This window comes from Coloeus monedula, assembly GCF_965178545.1.
Source record: "Coloeus monedula genome assembly, chromosome: 8".
Lineage (NCBI taxonomy): Eukaryota > Metazoa > Chordata > Aves > Passeriformes > Corvidae > Coloeus > Coloeus monedula.
The window spans coordinates 28,090,742-28,107,591 of record NC_138788.1 but is presented as its reverse complement, the minus strand read 5'-3'; the positions used below and the strand labels follow the sequence as shown (position 1 = coordinate 28,107,591).

Sequence of the window (16,850 nt, the reverse complement as noted above, 5' to 3'; positions counted from 1 at the left end):
GGATCCCCTTACCTGGATGCTGGAGCATCTCTGAAATATTTGGTAACAGAAACAACCATAACAGTATCCTACTCTTCAGTCCGCTGAGGAAATAGCTCAGTTAGTTTCTATGTGCTCCTGAGAGAGATGACCTTATAAAGGCAAAGCTCAGTCAGCAGATGATGTTAATGTTCTAAACACCAAAGGTCATACATGCACATGGGAGGGCATGGGTTTATTGGAGGAAAGGAGAAATCTATGGATATTAAACCATAGGGCAATTGTTATATGAGCAGGCAGATACATGCAAAGGCTTCTATAAAGTTTCTAAATAGAAAGACTCAACTTTAATGCAGATTCACGTTTTAGTGCAATTCATCTTTCGTGGATAAAACCCTAGGCTGCTGTTTTCTTGTTTTGTTCATGTACTGATTGCAAAATCTGAAATCCCAGAAGTTGAAATATGAATGTAGGTATGGTACTTGATTCAGAAATGTACCACACTCCATACTCCACCAAAAAGAAAAAAAAAAAAAAAAAGAGTAAGCATTAAAGGTCTTAAATGCCTTTGTGAATTTAGCCACTGTTGGAGCCCTGATAGGAGAGAACCTGCAAAAATTGGGTGCCAAGATTTTGCTTTAGAATGTCTGGTTTTGGAGGGCACAGCAAAAGGGAAAATTCATGTTACTGCTTGCAAGTGAAGTTCTGTATGGGCCCATTTGTACATGTTACAGGTGAGGTACAGGAATATGTTATGCTTTTGAATGTCTGTTACCCAGATACATGTCCCTTTCTGCAATTTATGGGCACCAACTGTACTGGTTTGGGCTGATTATCTAAATCCCTGGGATACTGGGACAGAATTCAGGCAAGTATGAGCTGCATAATGAACAAAACCTCTGCTGATGCTTGATCCTGCTTCTGGTCCCATGTGAAGTGTAGCTCCTACAGGAATACTGGACAGTCTCATTTGTTCACTTATTTTGTTCTTCCCCAAGACACGTAGTCAGTGTTTTTATGGGCAACACTCATTTCAGAAATGCTTCATTTTCTCTACTGGACAGTGGCTTTTAAAGCAAGAATAAAATGCATGTGTCCATCCTCTCTGCTAGTCAGTGTCAGAGAAGGTACTTTGGAATACACTGAGATAAGCCATCTTAACAAAACTAAGCTTGGAGTGTATGATGAACTGGTAACCTTAGTCTCTTGCTGTCTGCTGTTTGGCATCTCTGACAATCATTATCATCTTCTATATGCAGAATGTATTTCCTATTGTACATATTTAAGATGCTTTGGGAAGATGCTGGTTTAATTTTTCCTAATCTAATTTAAATGCAAATTATCAACACTCACATGATGCTGTGTGTATATAATTAAGTATCATTATATACTACATGAATCATTGAAAAAGCTCTAGAGAGCCATTCCGCTATTTAAAGCATGACTTACATTGAAAAGCTGCCAAGTGACTTGTGGTTTTGTGATTAAGTGTTTGTACTTATAAGAATCTCTCTTGAATTGTAGGTCCACAGATTATGGGACAACATATGAGAAACTGAATGATAAAGTTGGTCTGAAGACTATTTTGAGCTACTTGTATGTTTGCCCAACAAACAAACGTAAGGTAGGTGATGATATGGTTAGCTCTTTTTGGCTTTATGATGCTATTTCTGTCCTGGAGATCTCTTCCAATTTTTTCAATGTCTGTTACTATTTAAATGGCAGGAATCTCTCTGTCACTCTTGCCTTGAAAAAATGTGTGGCTTTAGTACCACCTATACCTGTTACCAGTAATACTTGAGGGAAAGATGGCCATTAAATGGATTGGCGTCACATGTACCGCGCATGTAATTGTTTGCTCACCTTCTGGATGGTGTTGATTTTGTTGTCTGAAAGGGAGAGAGACTCGTTAAAATGGCAGAAATGCATCTACAGTGACCAGATTGTATATAACATTATCTGTCTTTTAAGTGCTCCCAATAGTGAACTGAACAGGATTTGACAAATTCCTGCAGAGAAAATGCCTTAGAACCTCAGAAGGTTTTAATCATTCAGACACCCTACTGACTAACAATTTACTATGAATTTATAATGCTGACATACTCATGAAAGGAATCTGGATGCCTTTTTTGAGACACTTTTTTGACAAAATTTTTCGTTTTCTACTCCTTGGTTTTCAGTCCTTGTGCATAGTTCGAGTCACTACAGGCAAAACTGAATTGCATTGGCAGAAAGTGTTAGTAAAGAGTCACCTCTAAAGGAGGCTGGGTGTATTTGGGCAGCTGAGGTCACTACAATGCTGTTCTCACTATACTGAAACAATTAAGTGTTCTTTAAGACAGACTGTGAAAGGAAGAGGGAGCTGTCCTAACCAGAGAGGACAATGCTTGGCAGTTCAAATTGCAATTAAATGGCCCCAAATTAGTGGAGAGATGTCATCTCATTGCAGGTGACCCTTAGGAAGATATGAAGCTCTTCTCTAGGAGCTAAAGAATGAAATTAGCAGATCACTTAAATGTCCTTCAGCATGCTTGTTAAGCCAAGTGAAGTGCAGGCTGGTGCTGAACAGCCTTTATCACCTCTGGCTGCATCCTGCACCCTCTCACTCCCTGCCTTTCTCTGCCACCCTTGTTTGTATAGCCATCTGATGAGCTGGATCCAGGACTGACCTGCCTGAAGACTAATCCCCTTCCAGCTCAAAAACTAAGTAGATGAAAGTAAAATAGCTTTTAGGCAGAAGTGTGGAACCATCTTTTCTGGCAGAAGTCTGGTGTAAAGTTGGCCTACAATCAATATGGGACAGTGCCAGAGGAAAGCTGCAACACCTGGGATGAGAGGACCTATGTCATGGTCTAAGATTGAATTTTTCAAAGTTTATTTCAGCAGAAGCAGAGTTAGGCTTGCAGGGAGAACTTTTGGAGGCCCTGCTCATGCTGTTTCTCTAGAGTATCAGGCCATTCCATCAATGAACATTTAATTTTAGACACCCATATAGTTCCCCAAGGCTAAGAGGGCACAGGGAAGAAAGTGTAGAGCTACCTTATGTTTCCACACTAAGAGTACTTCTACAGTGAAAGCAAAAATACTAAAAGTCAAGGTCTTTATTATGCTTGTTGGGGAATGAAAAGGAAGGAAACATATTTATAAATTTTGCCACCAAGGAAAAATCTATGGATCCTGGGACCTGATCTCCTCTCCTCCCCTGAAATTCTGATAACACTTTCAGAAATTCTGGTCATTTTGAAAGTTGTATCATGTTTCACTAATCTGGGCTGGGTGGATGGCTGCAGAAGTACTTTTAAAAGGTGCAACTCAACTACTCTAAACTCCATGAATTTTATAAAACTCGTATTCTTCATGTGAAGGGTTTATACACTGCTGCAGTTAGTGCTGGGCAAATGCTGACAGTGTATTTTCCCTAAATATTAGCTATATGTGGTGATTTCTCTGACTGCACCAGTAGCCTTCGATGTCCTTTGTTCCACAAGGCCTGCCTTAGCAGAGAGAAAAGGCTTCTTCAGTAGTGGAAAAGAAATGGTGCATTTTTCATCTTGCAGTTACTGGATGAGAGACCTTGCTACAGCAGTGATCCATAAGGGGGGTCAGCATGTACTTAACTTACTGAAGTTGCCTTGTTTTGGAAAAAAAAAAATTATCTTAGCACATATTTAACTTTCAGGAGTAGTTCCATTGAAACAGAAGGTAAATTTTGAACTTAGCTGACTCAGGACTGATTGCTTGTAATGAAAAAAGCAAGTGTACCATTTATGGAAGTCTTGTCTCTTCTTTGCAAAGCAGAACAGTTAGAACAGTGAATGGTAGAATGCATGTTATTGGATTTATTAAAATAATTGATAGCTTTGTTCATGAATTTCTGATTATTTTCACATTCTGGAAAAGAACAAACAGCATGTGTTGAATAAATTGTTTGTTGTAATTTATTTGCTCTTCTCTATCTAGAAAAAAAATGGGTCTATAAATACCCAGTATTTGCAGAGCTTCCACAGCCCATGAATGCCAATTTATTTCTAAAAGCTTTTGACTTCCAATTCTTGTCTCTTTATTGAACAAAATTAAATCCTTTAACCAGACATTGCAGGCAATGTCATATTGCAAAAGGGTGCTTGGAAACCAAAAATTAGAACAAAGTCAACCATTATTTACAATTTAAACTGACAACCTATTGCTGTTGCTTGGCGTTTTTCTGAATTACAATATTTACTGAAGGAAATGACAGAAAGTGGTTCCTAACATAGTAATGTGTAAGTCTTGGCAAAGAGAAGTGGAAACATTTTTTAGAATTCTTTTCCTTTTACTGAATTACTGTGCTACCTGGTCGTATGACTGATGGCACAGATCAGGGGTAAAAAGTGTACCACATGGATCTTGCCAAAGACACAGAGCCTGTTTGAGTATTTGTCAACAAGTCTCCGGAAGAGGTATGTGCAATGTGCAATAAATCCCTAGGCTTAGGTATGTCAACATTGGTTTATTTGTTAGGTTCATAGAGCCTTTTGCAATGAGGAAAAAAAAAAAAATTTGAATGCTTCTACATGAAGAAATACTGTTTCAGAATAATGCTGATGGGTTACAAACTAAACTAAAATAGAAATCCAAGTTGATACCTTGAAATTACATTTTCACAGAAGTGTGTCATTCATTTTCCTAGAAACTCACATGCACTAAGGTTTACAGTGTTTCTCTATAAAAGCCTTTCAGATAGGTTATTTTTACTCATTGCATGGAAAATCATAGGCATACACACATAAAAAGTGAAAGGATCATGGTGGGGACTCTAGAATTTGTTTAAGTGGAGGTTTTCTTTGACTCAGAAAGTGCTGCTGGCTAATTTAAATGCTGTATCCTTGTAGGAAGCACACTGTGTTCTCTGCAAAGAGCGGGTTTGTGCAGCCCTTTCGTTCTTTGTACTTTCGAGCCCCTTGTATCTGTATATCTTCAGTTAATTAATAAATGCTGGGTGATAGTATCTACCAGTGACTTTTATGCTTTTAATGGGACTAGTGCATCAGATATTTCCTGTGGGTTTGAATTTTTGTGGTAGTGTTTGTTTGTTTGTTTTGTTTGTTTAATTTTTTCTCTCCCTTTCCGCAGGCCCGCCTTGATTTTTTTTCACTTTATTCCTCCAACTGTTCAGATTTTAATTGCTGTGTGGAACAGTGTTGCCTTCTTTTTTTTCCTCTCTTTAAAGATGAATGGATTACAGATGCCTTCCTCTTCCTTGATATGCACTGCTTGTGTTTATCACCTTTACAGTGTGTTAAGCATTGTCCTGTTGAGTGTGTAGCACCAAGATAGCAGATACTTATTGTAAATATAATTGTGTGGGTTTCAATGCTGGCTAGATCCCCAACTACTTCAAATTTATTTCTATTAATGAGTTTTAAATGAAAGGAAATTAAAGGAATGGCAGCCTAGCCTTCTGTTCTTTCTAGCATTGGCTGGTGGTACTGCACAGAATAGTTGGCAAAAGTTTCTGTTAGTCAAGACAGTAGAAAATTTACCCTTATTAGCTGAAATGGGAATGATTGATTGCTACTTTCTATCCTGTGGTATTGGGCGAGTTTATTTGCTTTAGGGAAGTTCTGTTTCTGAAATGCAAACTGCCCCCTTGGATAAAGGGTAAGACCTAGAGCTGTGTGCTTTACACTTGCCTTTGTACCCACTCTTCTGAGAGTTGGGGAAAATGTCCATAGAGGTGAACAGTTTCACCTGGCATTGCTGTTTCTCAAGAGTCTGTTTACCCTCAGTTGCTAAAATCAGATTGGGAACACTTCCAAATATCCTCTCTCTGACCTGCCTCACCATGGAAGCTTTCAGAACTCTGATGTGATGGCAGCTCTTGATTTTTTCAGTCAAGGCAAAACAGTTATTTCCAGCAGTGTCCTCCTTGTAGCCTCTGTAAATCGTAGTGTGAAGGCTGTCAGTTTATATTGGAGAGGTTGGTACTCAGCAGAGCTCTGAGCACACCTCAGTGTAGACTGAGTCGGTCCCATGGTGGTCAGGGGATGGCATCCTTAGCAAATTAGGCACACTGGGAAACCAGCCTCTGTCAGTCATGCCAATAGCACATTGTGTGATTGCAGTCCCCTCTTGCTGAGATAAAATCAATTATTTTCTTGCTCTCCTCTTTTCATTTGGAAGGAAAGGTCCTTGTTAGCTGCAGGCTGTGAGTGCAGCCTTCAAAGAGGCAGTCATAAGAGACCAAAAAGGCATATGTGAATGGTTGGAATTGTTTGGGGTTTTGTGGTTGGTGTTTTTTTGGGGTTGGGTTTTTTGTCTGTTTTTCTTTGTTTTGTTTTTTTTTTAATGTTGTAGTAGACAGGAGATTTCAAGGAGATGTTTATTGAGAATGTTTTCTTACCTTTTTAAAGGGAGGAACCCCCTTGTACTGCAATGTTATGGAAAGATGAAAACATGAATTTGGTCAAATGAAAACTTCTGTTTGATGAAACACTATATAGCATAGAATGGTGCATGAAATGTCTCTTATGCTATGACCACAAGTAGTGATTCCTCATAGCCTCATAATTTGCTTCAGAGGGAGTGTTTTGGAGGGAGGGAGTCGAGGGACTGTGGTGTGGGATTTATCTCCTGTTTTCACTTACCTGATAGGCAGTTTGGGTTAGATAGTGCCTTTAATCCAATGCTCTTCCAGTGGGAGAACGTAGGGATTCTTCTTCACTTGTATTGTTTTTCTAAATACGGTGGCCTAAATCTGTTTCATTCAGCAGTTTGAGCTAAAGATTCCACCTCACCAGAAAAGGGTTGAAATCCTGAACCTACAGGAGAATGATCTTGGACTGCAGGGGTGGTTCAATGGATAACACTGTACACATGCAAACAGTTCACTACCCACAGGAAAAGGGATGTCTCACACTGAGAATTAAGAAGTCTTTAATTTTCTGCAGTTCAGCAGTAATGATGGATTAAGTCGCCTGCTTTACAAGCCTCTGGTGGTGGTAACTGGAAAATCTGATAATCTTGGGATGTCCTTGGGTTAATGCAATTACAGTTTTCACTTTTGCTTGTAATACCTTTAGATTCAAGAGTAATTCTAGCTGTGAGCCAGATGAACAAGTATAGACTTGATTTCCATTTCAGAAGACTGTCTTTTCTGCCTTCCATGAAAACAAGGATAATTTTTTACTAGTTTAGAAAGGTGGATTGTCCCTCACATCTGTTGGATATGATCTGGCAGTTAAGTGGTTTCTCTAAGTCAATAAAGATGTGTCAAGTGGAGTGACTGTAGAGCTGGTGCTGTCTTTAAGACCGAGTTCATGGGGAAACCAATAATTAATGATCATTTAGTGCATGGTAACAAATTGAAGGCAGATCCTCATCTTTCAAAGTGAATATTTTTACTTTTGAAATGTCTGGCAGCATTTGCTACCACACTTTCTGATTCCTGGCTGCAGTACATGACAGCTCTCACAATAGCCATTACACACAAAGCCCTTGCCATTACTCTACATCCATATCTCTTCTTGGATATGAAGTGAAATCAAAGCCCATTTATTCCACTTCTGCTCTTGTAAGCCTATCAAAAATAGTGGCAGTTTTGACATTTCCTCACTCAAAGTAGCTCTACAGTCTGCCTTTGTATCTCACAGAAGTCTCCAAGGGCACACTGGGTGTTGAAACTAATGATAGGGAGGTATAAGCCATGGAATTCAACTTTAGAGTTTCAAAAGTGTTCTTTCCATTCTGAGTCTGTTCCCTGGTTTCTACAAACTGGATAATTAAAATTTATGCAACATAATCTCTTGTTGAATGTCCTTCAATTCTTTTATCCCTTTTTAATTCCTCCCTGATTCACCAAATACCCTGGAACAGATGATACCCTTTTTGGCAAGGAAAGATATATGCCAGCAGCTTAGAGAGCACGGGGGCAGTATGTTGTTAGTTGCAGACCATATACAGGCAGCTGGGATTGATGGTAGTGCAAGAACAGACCTGTCTTATTTTCAAACTTGTAGTTCCATCCATTTCCATAAGTAAGACGGGCTGTTTAAACCAGGAAGAAAGCCAGTTGCCGTAATATTGATATTTTTTTACTATGAAAAACTGGTCCCAAGTGGTTGAAAATCAGTTTGTTCAGTGTCCCATAAAGTTGGGTTAAAAATATGTACAGCAGGGTTGTTTTCAGTTACCTTCTGGATTTTGAGGTATTAAAGATAAAAGAGAGATTTAGTTATGTACCTCCTTTCCCTATTGTGTTGTGGTAGGAACATACTTTTTTGGTCATCAAATTTGGAAGTTGTCTTCATACTATACATCTTCAAAAGTTCACCTTCAAGGGAAAAAGAACGTGATACTGTGATATGACCATTCAATGGCTCTTTTGTGGTAGGTTGGAAATGATAATGTAAAAAATAACAAATGTTGTTTGAATATTGACCACTCAGCCCTCCCTTGCTAGGCCTGCAGCAAAGTACTCTATGTTAATTAGCAGATAGTGTAATCTGTAGGGCATGTTTGCCAGCAGATTGCAACTGCTCACTCCTGCAGCCTAGATACGTTGTTATGAACAAATGAATGATGAAATGACAGGATACTCGAGGGTTTTGCCTTCTGTCTAGCTGCACTTGGAGTACAGGGAGAAGAAAGTGGAGAAAATAAAGAAGAAAAATGTTCTTGATTATTAAACTTCTGATTGATAAGTGCTAGTAAGTGCAGAGAGAGGGGAGTGATGGCAAAGATTAATGGATGTAATTAGAAAGCCATCTACTGCTAAGAAAATGTGGAATTTTACTTGTATGCAAATAGCATGAGAATTAGAGACCAACAAGTGATGCCTCATATATCAAATTGAGAATAAGAGGTCCTTGAGGAAGCAGCCAATCTTCATGGAGAAAATGAGAATAATTAAGTGTCTGGTATGAAAAAGATACTGCAAAACCCATAAGTGAGCTTTTCCTTTTAGTGCTACTAAGTGAAAGGCTTAGGTTTCTTGTTGTGGGGACAGAGAGAGATTTTCCAGAGGCATAATAATAATAATAGTAATAATATTATGTCTGATAATTCAAAAAACAAAATAAAAAAGTCGAAACAAAAACCCCAAAACAAACCAAACCAAAAAACCCCCCCCCAAAACCCCAAAAAATACCAACCCCCCCCAGAAAAAAAACAAACAAAAAAGCCCCCAACAACAACAACAAACCAACTAGAATTTAACAGAAAACAGAGAATTCAAGGGTCAAAACTTACTGAAAATAAGGCACTGTAATCCCTACATTTTCTATTGTGTCTTTTGATTCCCATCTCTCCACCTGTTTCTCAATAGTAGTCAAAAAAGGAATTAAAACATTTAGGAAGGGCCTATAACTTGGGAAGCAAGGAAAATACAATGCTTGCCACAGCTTTGAGAGTAATGGCATAGGGAGGCTGTGGATGGAAACACAGAATTCATTCTCTTTCTGTTTACCACGACGTGGCTTTCAGATGGGCATGGGTCTCCCACAAATTTGCACAAACTCCGTTTTTCTGTGGAGGAATCTCTTCTACCATGTTCAGAAGTACTGGATTGTGGTCAGTGTTTCTGTAAAGGTAAATGCTGTAGGCATACGTGAGAACAAAGGAGAGAAAGCTGTTGAGGAAGCAGAGCAGTGATAATGGCAATCGCTGGAGGCAGTGCTGAGGGTGGTGTTGAGAGTGACATTCACCAAATAGACCAAAATGTGTTCATAAAGAACTATCAGAGGAGTTCTTGCTGTGTGTTCTGATTCTGTGGATTAAGCCCTAGACCACTGTTTCCTGAGCATTTTTCCATGGACAGGGGAGTGAAATCAGACCATGGTGAATATGCAGGGCACACTTGCACCTTCACAGTGTTTTTGTGCACGTTTGCTAAGAAGAACATGTGAGGATTTGAGGGAAGTACTTGGTAGTAAATTTTGAGTGTGGCCAACTGTTACCATAAATCTGTGAGCAACACTTTTGTTGCTTTTTCTTAAACTGACAGTGCAGCTAAAAAGCTGGTGAAATATTTTCAAAAAATAGTGTTTTACAGAAATATTTAAATTAGCACCGTATTTGACAAGCAAAAACCAAATTTGCAGTTTTCTGTTGCATACAGAATATTATGAATAATGGATTTTGTTATTTAGAGAAAGAAAAAAAATCATATTGTTTGAAAGCACTTATTCCTAGTCAAAACATTATTTTTTTCTGCTGAGGTCATGTAAGAATTTTCTGTCTTGAAGAGATTGATGTTAGAATAACAACGTTTTGGGTGCAAAAAGCTAAAACCATTTTGTTTTGAAATGTTTCCTTTTAAAATTCTCTAGAGATTTACCAAGATAAATTCTACTGAAAACAGGAGAACATAATAATGGTACTTAAATTACATTTTTAATCACTTTGCTGATTCTATTGTTAAAAGTCTGCTCTGAACAGCTTCAATGCAGTAAAACACTGAATTCTCCTCTGCACATAACATTTAGGTCTCTGTTTACCTCTGTGTAAACACAAAATCTCTTCAGCCTCCAGTCCCATGTACCTAATTCCTTCATTAGAGGTAATAAGGAGAATTAGAAGGGAACTGTGATCTGGTCCTTGCGTTACAAATCCTCTCTGTGCAGGCATTTCTCAGGGTTTTGTCTCTTTTGTGGTGTGATGAGATGCATATGTGTTTGTATCAGTATCTTTTTCCACACAGACCAAAGATAGACAGAAAGCCGTGGAATATGTTCTCCATGCAACTGCACAGTTACCAACAGAACCTCAATTTGTGATGCCTAATCTTAATGCAGGATTAGAAGATCTATCTTCATCAGATATGGTTAAAAGAAAATCTCCTTCCCTTGGCTTAGGGTTCCTTTGCACAGCACATTGCACAGAGTTTGAATATTATTTTTCTGTGCTGGTTTTTTTTCTCTGACAGAATATGTTTTAGAGGATTTAGCCTTGTGTATTTGCTGTGATTGCTGGGCTCTCTTTCTGATTCCTCATAGGTTCAGCAATTTCTGTGAACTCTACTCTTGAGTATTTTGTGTGCTCTGGATGTAGCTTTCTGGTGAAAACAATCCATTAGAAGTAATTCCTTAATAATAAGCATGGCAATGGGCTTACAGCTGTTCCTGGACATTATTCAGCCCTGAGAACATAAAATTGTATTATTGTGACTCACCCTTCTGCGTCAAGACCAAGATTCTTCTGTCCTATTTATAAGTCAAGAATTTATGGGAAGAGATTTTTTTTTCTCCATGTTTGAACAGCATCTGTTCTTTGGGTTCTGGTGCACAACTTGTTTTCCATTTATAATTACTGCTGATGGTAAATAATCAATGTAATAGCATAGCCTATCTGAATGACAGCAGTTTGTGCTTAGTTTTGGGCAGTTAAGGGAGAAATACAAACACATCCATATGCCCTCCCTAGTGTCATGTTACTCAGCTCCCAGAAAGTAAAGAACAATTGCAGATGAACCAAAGTAGTATCAACTGGGGAAGAAAGTGCGAGTTTCCCTTCTTCTGCTCAGTGCCTTTGCTCATTTATGGATTTTTGTTAATAGGTAGTTCAGGAGAAATATTTTCAGTCCTAGTTTATGAATGAGATCAAATGTATGTTTTGCTAAGGTCAAAAAATAATCAGCTGCAGACAGAAGCTCAACAGGATTTTCATTGAAATCCTATCCATAAAATCATCTTTTCCCCTAATTCTGGAATATGATTCTGGAAGATGACAATCTTCCAGTCTTCCAGATCTCCTTTTGTACCGTTTCTTTCTGAGATGGAATTGCAAACTGCAATCCACCCATGCAAGTTTGTGCCCTTCATTTGTATTGCTTAAAGATATAAACAAACCTTCTCACAAAAAAAGAAAAAAAAGGTGCAGAAAGGAAAGCATCAGTCATTTGAACCTGTTTGGGACAGCAGCAGTAGGTTATCATGGAGTGATAGAGGAAGCTTAATTCAGTCATTCAGTGATTCAGTGTAGAAGTGGGCAAATCATTGCTGCTCCAGACCCCTGTGTGCCTAACACCAGTGGCATGGCAATATTCCTTTTTAAACTTAAATACATTTCTCTAACAAAAATATGTCTGACACTTCAAACCTTGGAGCTGAGAGCTGTCTCCCAAGTCATGTTCCTTGTTAAGGTGTGTCACTGTTCTCTTTCTGTACTACCCCTACCAGCAAAACTTTCACACCTGCTCCAGGATGCCAAACCTTTCCTGTTGCTACTGTTTCAAGCCTGTGCTGCCATTTGCAAGCTCTCACAGGAGCATTCAGTCAATTACCACCAAAGGCTCCCATTGTTCCAAAGAGACTGACGTCCCCCCTTCAGGCACCAATTAAAATCTATTACTCTTTTCCCATCATATTTGCTGTAGTTGGAGCTCTGGCTCCTTGCCTGGTAGAACTTGTTGGGTTTTCCTCTTCTTTTCATTATTACTGAAACTTTTCTAAAGATGACAGGAGTGAAAATTCCAAACCACATATGTATGTACCTTGGGGACAACAATAACATTTTAATGAGATTTTTAATTTAATCTCTCTTCCACTTGTCATCATGGATATAAGAAAAATCCAAGTGAAAGAATCGACATGTTTCACATGATGACATGGCTTACTTCCTTCCTCTTTTTGTTTTCTTCCTTCAGCTAATGTGCCCCAATTATTCTACAGAAAAGGTTTTCCAGCAGCTGTAGGACAAACATGCTGTGAGCCTTACTAGTAATAATGCTGTGCTCTAAAAGTTGAGGGGAGCAAAAGCTGTGTACCTGACAGCTCTCTTGAGTCTCAGGGCCTGTCCTTTCTTGTATGACAGTACACGGGATAGGTGTACCTTTCTTTCTACAGTATGACTGCAGCTCACATCTGTAAATAAACAGTAAAATAATACTGATAAAAGCATTTTTCTCTCCTGGTGGTTGATAATGATCAAGCAGTGTATTGTAACTGGCTATCAGCAAGTGCTGTGCTTGTCACAGCAGAGACCCACAAGCTCAGACTCAAGACAAGTAAAAAAAATTGTATGTATTATTCTTAAGATGTGTCAGCCTGCCTGTTTACTTGACCATATAATTAGGATCATGCCATTAGCTGTTCAGATTGAGGCTGTGGATACAGATGCAGTAAAAGCAAAAAAAAAAACCAAACCCACTGCAAAGGACTAGCAGAGTTGTGGGTAAAAAAATGTTTAAGGCTAGGTCCTTTCTGGAACTGTTCCAAATTCCAACATCTACCCATTGCTCAGTCTGCTTCTGTGATGTTAGAACCACTAGAATCATGCTACATACAGCTGCTCTTATGTAAGTGTGACTGCCACCTCAGTGTCTTTCAAGACTGAATCTAAGCCTGCCCTAAAGGTGAGATTTGCAAACATGCCAAGTCTGTGCTAAAAGGAAAGTCAGGGAGAAAAAAACCCCACACTTCTCTGGGCCTTGGGATTCCCTTGCTTTTGGTGAGGATATTGTGAGATGAAAGTATGTGATTGATACTCACCAAATGGTTGATGTGGATCAGAAAAGTCAGCCATGAAATGGCTCTTTGAGGGTGTTGCTGGTGTTTGCAACCAGGCAGGATCTGCAGGCAGTCTGAGTTTAGCTGGTTCTTCCACCATTTGGACAACAGATGCAACGTAACCAGTTTGTGTGTTCAGCAGTGTAGCCTGGTGGAGCTAAGTCAGGAGGAATTGAGGTTTAGATCCTTTCTTCATCTAGGTCCCTGAAGGCATTGTAAATACAGCCACATCTGTAGATAGTTTTATTTTGCTAGGGTGCCTCCTTGACAAAATCACCCATGGGTTGATGAGGAGGATCCCAGTGTGAATAAAGCTGAGCCTTGGAGTCTGTCTCTATTGTAGCTGATGCCTGCAAGTGATAGGCTGGCACAGCCTGAGGTATCCTTCAGCTAATTCACTTTCCACCAAAAGGGGCACAGACTTCTATAGAGGTTACAACAGCCTGTCAGGAGCTTGGAGTGCTTTCCTTGTGTGGCTGCAACCTGTGTCACTGCATCTCCACAGATGTCAGAAGTCAAATTAACTGATTTATTTTCATATCTGTAGGAGTCTTACTTCTGCAAAGTGGAGAAGAGAGTTTAACAAATGTAAAAACTTTTAATAAACTATAACTTTTTATTTCCTTACCTGCTTCCTCATTTGGCACGTAACTTTGAAAAAGCTGCACTGAAGCTTTGCACTGGGAAGTGGTAGCTCCTGAGTTCTGCAAAACAGAAATGTATTTCACTGGGAAAATCTCACTGAGTTTTTTTGGGGTGAGGTGCTGTGTAAGTGCAAACCGTTTTTATTAACAGTCAATTCATGTGCATAATAAAAAAGTATGTTCCCACTATAAAGAAGGTTAATATTGTTCAATATATCTGCATTACAGCCACACTAAAGCTGTGTGTGTATGTTCTGTTTGGAATTATATGAATAGGTGCTACATTATACTGTACACACTTGTATATTATTGCTATGTGAGAGATATATGGTCTCTACCACTCGAGATGGAAAATACTTGTCTTTCAGTAAAAAGATACCTCCTAAGCTTGCTGCACCAATATTTAATGAAACTGTGAATAAGTGAAGCAGATTCATCAAAATAAAACAACATTATTTTTGCTGGGGAGGGGTAGAGTTTAAAAATAAAAATCAAAACCCTCTCTCTCTCTCTCTCAAATTTTGCCTGCTTTCAAAATCCACACAGTGGAAAGGCTGTTCTCTCCTTAAAATGCAAAACCTCAGAAAAAATAAATGCCTCATCCTTCTGAAAAATCCATTCCTAAATGTCATAAAATATTACTCAGTAATTTGTCAAATCATTCACACTGAAGACTGCTGTGGTCCAGCTCGAGTTTAATCTAAAGTGAAATTAGTCCACGTGTTTCTTCCTTCTGGGTCAGATGTTCATCCCAGGTGGGTTCTTTCCTGGGGTTCTCCAGGGATGGGGTGTCTGTGGCCACAGGCAGTGTTAATGGTGATGGGTGTGTGATGGAAGGAGTGATTTTCACAGAGGGTCAGGCAGGTACCCAGCTCTCAGCAAGTACCTTCAGTGAGTATTCTTTAAATGGAAGTCTCCTTCTTAATGTGTTTCAATCCAGAAAAAATATTCCACCTCACTTATTTGTGGAGAGCAGGAAAGGTAAGTTTTTCCCCTCTTGGAGTATGTGGAAGGGCCCTGCAAACAAACACACACAAATACAACACCTGGTAGCCTGTCTCAGCTGGCATAACCTAACATTTCTAAGAAGCAGTGAAATAAACAAACAAACAAAAAAAATCTCCATTTCCTTTCTGTATTGTACCTGAAATATATCTTTTTCTAGGTCAGAATGTATTTGGCCCTCTCTAACAGCATGTGGTGAAACTGCAAAAGTATTTGTGTGGAAAGGAAGAAGGAAATAATCTCTTTCTAAAGCTGCAGGGGAAATTTAGGCAGAGAGAATGTAATTAGCCAACCTAAAAAATGCCTGAGAGAACAGAAATTGCCAACATTGTTCCTGCACATAGTTTTGAGAACTTTATTAAATGCAAGTGATCAGCACAGTAGTTTTAAGTATAGTCTGGAGGCCTGCAGTAAAAAAACACAACAAGCAGACCCAATAACTACAGCAAAATTAGAGGTACTTTTTTCAAGAGGATACTTAACTTACTTATGTTAATATTTGTCATAAATGTGTAATCCACAGCAAGGATATTTGGAAAGGGTAAGTATATTTTATGGGCATTTAAAGGGAAATTTGCTTACACTTCAGTGTTCAGATAGTAAAACCATTTATTGACTCTTAAAAGCTACATTTAGACAGGACTTTGCATATGTGAGAGGAACTTCTTTCATGTGGCCACCAATGTTCTAGATTCAAGAACATGAAGGAAAGGGAGGCTTCATCTCTGCTACCCCACCACCCTGAGGTGACCTTGGTTCTTGCAGTGTTGAGAATAGGCCCATTTAAAACTTGTTTGTTACATGTCTCTTAAATGTGTTCTCTGTCATGTACTAAAATAAATTAAAATAGCTACAATAAATGATAGTAAAGAAAAGCAGAAATGACTAAGAAGCCCAAAAGTTTTCCATGCAATAAAATCTGGTTATTAGGCTGTAGCCTTGTTACGCTGAGTAATAATCAGAATAATTAAAATGTTTTGCTCTGATTTTAATTGTGATTATAACTGGAGTAATTTGAAAAATAAATGTTTGATTATAATGTTAAACAAGATGTTTTTACCCTTCTTAAATTGCAATTACTAACATAGTACATTATTGCAGTCTTTGGTGAAAATAAGAACAAGGTCCATTATAAATTAAAAATATGGATGTACAGAGAAGACTACTAAGTGAATTAGAAGGAAAACTTGGGAAAAAAGAATCCAAGCCTGTCTTGGGAATGGTTTACAAGCTTTTAAATGCAAATTTATCAAAGCCTTTTGTAAGTCATGGGTCTGATTTTTAATCGGTATTCCACTGTTTGAAAATCAGCCACACAGGCTCTCACTTGGTTAACATTCATTTTACTATTCTCAGATCTTGATCCAGAATCCACTGAAGTTAATAAAAAGACTAATTTTGAATGCAAAATTAAATTATTCTTAGCATGTCAGAAGAGCTTCCTCTTGCAGTCTCCAATCATTGCAGCACAGAAAACCAGAGTAAAGTATTTGGCAAGAAAGTACAAGTTTCTTTCTGAGCCCGTGGATGAGCCTGGGCTCACAGGCAACATCCTTCATGGACTTCAGACCTTCTAATGTGTCATTTCAGTAGGTGTCAGAACCTGTAAACCTTTGAGGTGTTACAGAGGTTACCCTGATAAATAAAATTTTTTGTGTTTCATACATGTTTGTACTCAAGCCGCATATATAAGCCTACATATTTAATATTTATTGGTTTCATATGCTACTTAGATGTC

The 16,850-nt window shown here is 38.6% G+C and overlaps 1 protein-coding gene across 1 annotated transcript in view; it reads left to right on the top strand.

The window, feature by feature from the left end:
• Window positions 1–16,850, top strand: part of LOC309575411 (VPS10 domain-containing receptor SorCS1-like) — a gene marked incomplete at both ends in the record, with an annotated part of 262,002 nt that overhangs the window by 115,369 nt on the left and 129,783 nt on the right. Inside the window, one exon of the mRNA XM_082285827.1 lies at window positions 1,504–1,603. Within this exon, the coding sequence (XP_082141953.1) occupies window positions 1,504–1,603 (100 nt within the window). The remainder of the gene's footprint in view (window positions 1–1,503; window positions 1,604–16,850) is intronic.